The sequence below is a fragment of the Aedes albopictus genome, unplaced genomic scaffold, assembly GCF_035046485.1.
Source record: "Aedes albopictus strain Foshan unplaced genomic scaffold, AalbF5 HiC_scaffold_1374, whole genome shotgun sequence".
NCBI classification, from domain to species: Eukaryota; Metazoa; Arthropoda; class Insecta; order Diptera; family Culicidae; genus Aedes; species Aedes albopictus.
Genome location: NW_026916784.1, coordinates 1 through 1,000, shown reverse-complemented (window position 1 = coordinate 1,000; position 1,000 = coordinate 1). Strand labels below are relative to the sequence as shown.

Below are 1,000 nucleotides of genomic sequence, written 5' to 3'. Positions count from 1 at the left end.
GTATTTTTAAACATTGCCATCTGTTTGTATACAAGATTCACTGATAACAATTGCAGTACGAATCAGTCTAAGCCGAAGAGAATTTATTCTGCCTGTTGAGTAGTATATAATCTGTGCAAACTGCACTATTCAGCATCAAAGTCAATCGAATCAGCAATCAAACAACATCTACTTAAGCAAAAGTTAAATAATTCAGCCGAATAATGAAATCTTACGCTATCATCGTATTCGTCTCGAGCCTCATTGCTGCTTGTAGCTGTGCCCCGCAGTTTGGATTTGGAGCATCAGGTGCGGGAGCCAACGTCGCATCCCAAGGAATGGGAATGGGAGGCGGATTCCCCGGAATGGGTGGTGGCATGAGTTCCTCAAACGCCAACGCTGGTGCTCAGGGAGTCGGAATGGGCGGTGGATTCCCCGGAATGGGTGGCGGCATGGGAGCTTCGTCCGCAAACGCTGGAGCTGGTTCGCAAGGATTCGGAATGGGTGGCGGATTCCCTGGCATGGGCGGAGGCATGAGTGCATCGAATGCAAATGCTGGAGCACAAGGTGTGGGCATGGGATTCGGTGGATTTGGTGGATAAACCTTTCCGATCGTTAGAGTGGAGCAGTTTTTTAAGAAAGTGAAATTCTAGTCAGATCTTTAATACTATTTAATAAAGAAAACAGCAGGCGAAATAACATGTTTTAGTATTCGATGACAATTTGATCTTGAAAATTTATTCCCGTATTTAATAATTAGTACGATCAAGTGTGATGCGTTCGCAAAAGGGGAGACTGGTGAGACTTGATCCCTTTTTCTTAATTTACCTGGAACTTTAAGAAAAAACACAAAACTAGATCCGATTTCCGTACAAAATTGCAGGTTAACATCTATTGCAAGTTAACACACAACAGAAGGACTTTAAATTATTGTTAAAGTTGTCAAAATTGTGTTTTTATGGAGGCATGTCTTATGATGTATTTTTCAAAAATGGGTGACACTTGACCCCCCTTTGAGCCC

The 1,000-nt window shown here is 42.7% G+C and overlaps 1 protein-coding gene across 1 annotated transcript; it reads left to right on the top strand.

Annotated features, from left to right (window-relative positions):
• Positions 1-153: 153 nt before the first annotated feature.
• On the top strand, positions 154-694 carry LOC134284443 (uncharacterized). Its single transcript, XM_062843293.1, has one exon. It carries the CDS (start codon positions 204-206, stop codon positions 579-581), a length of 378 nt encoding a protein of 125 aa, XP_062699277.1. The 5' UTR covers positions 154-203; the 3' UTR covers positions 582-694.
• The last annotated feature ends 306 nt before the right edge of the window (positions 695-1,000 follow it).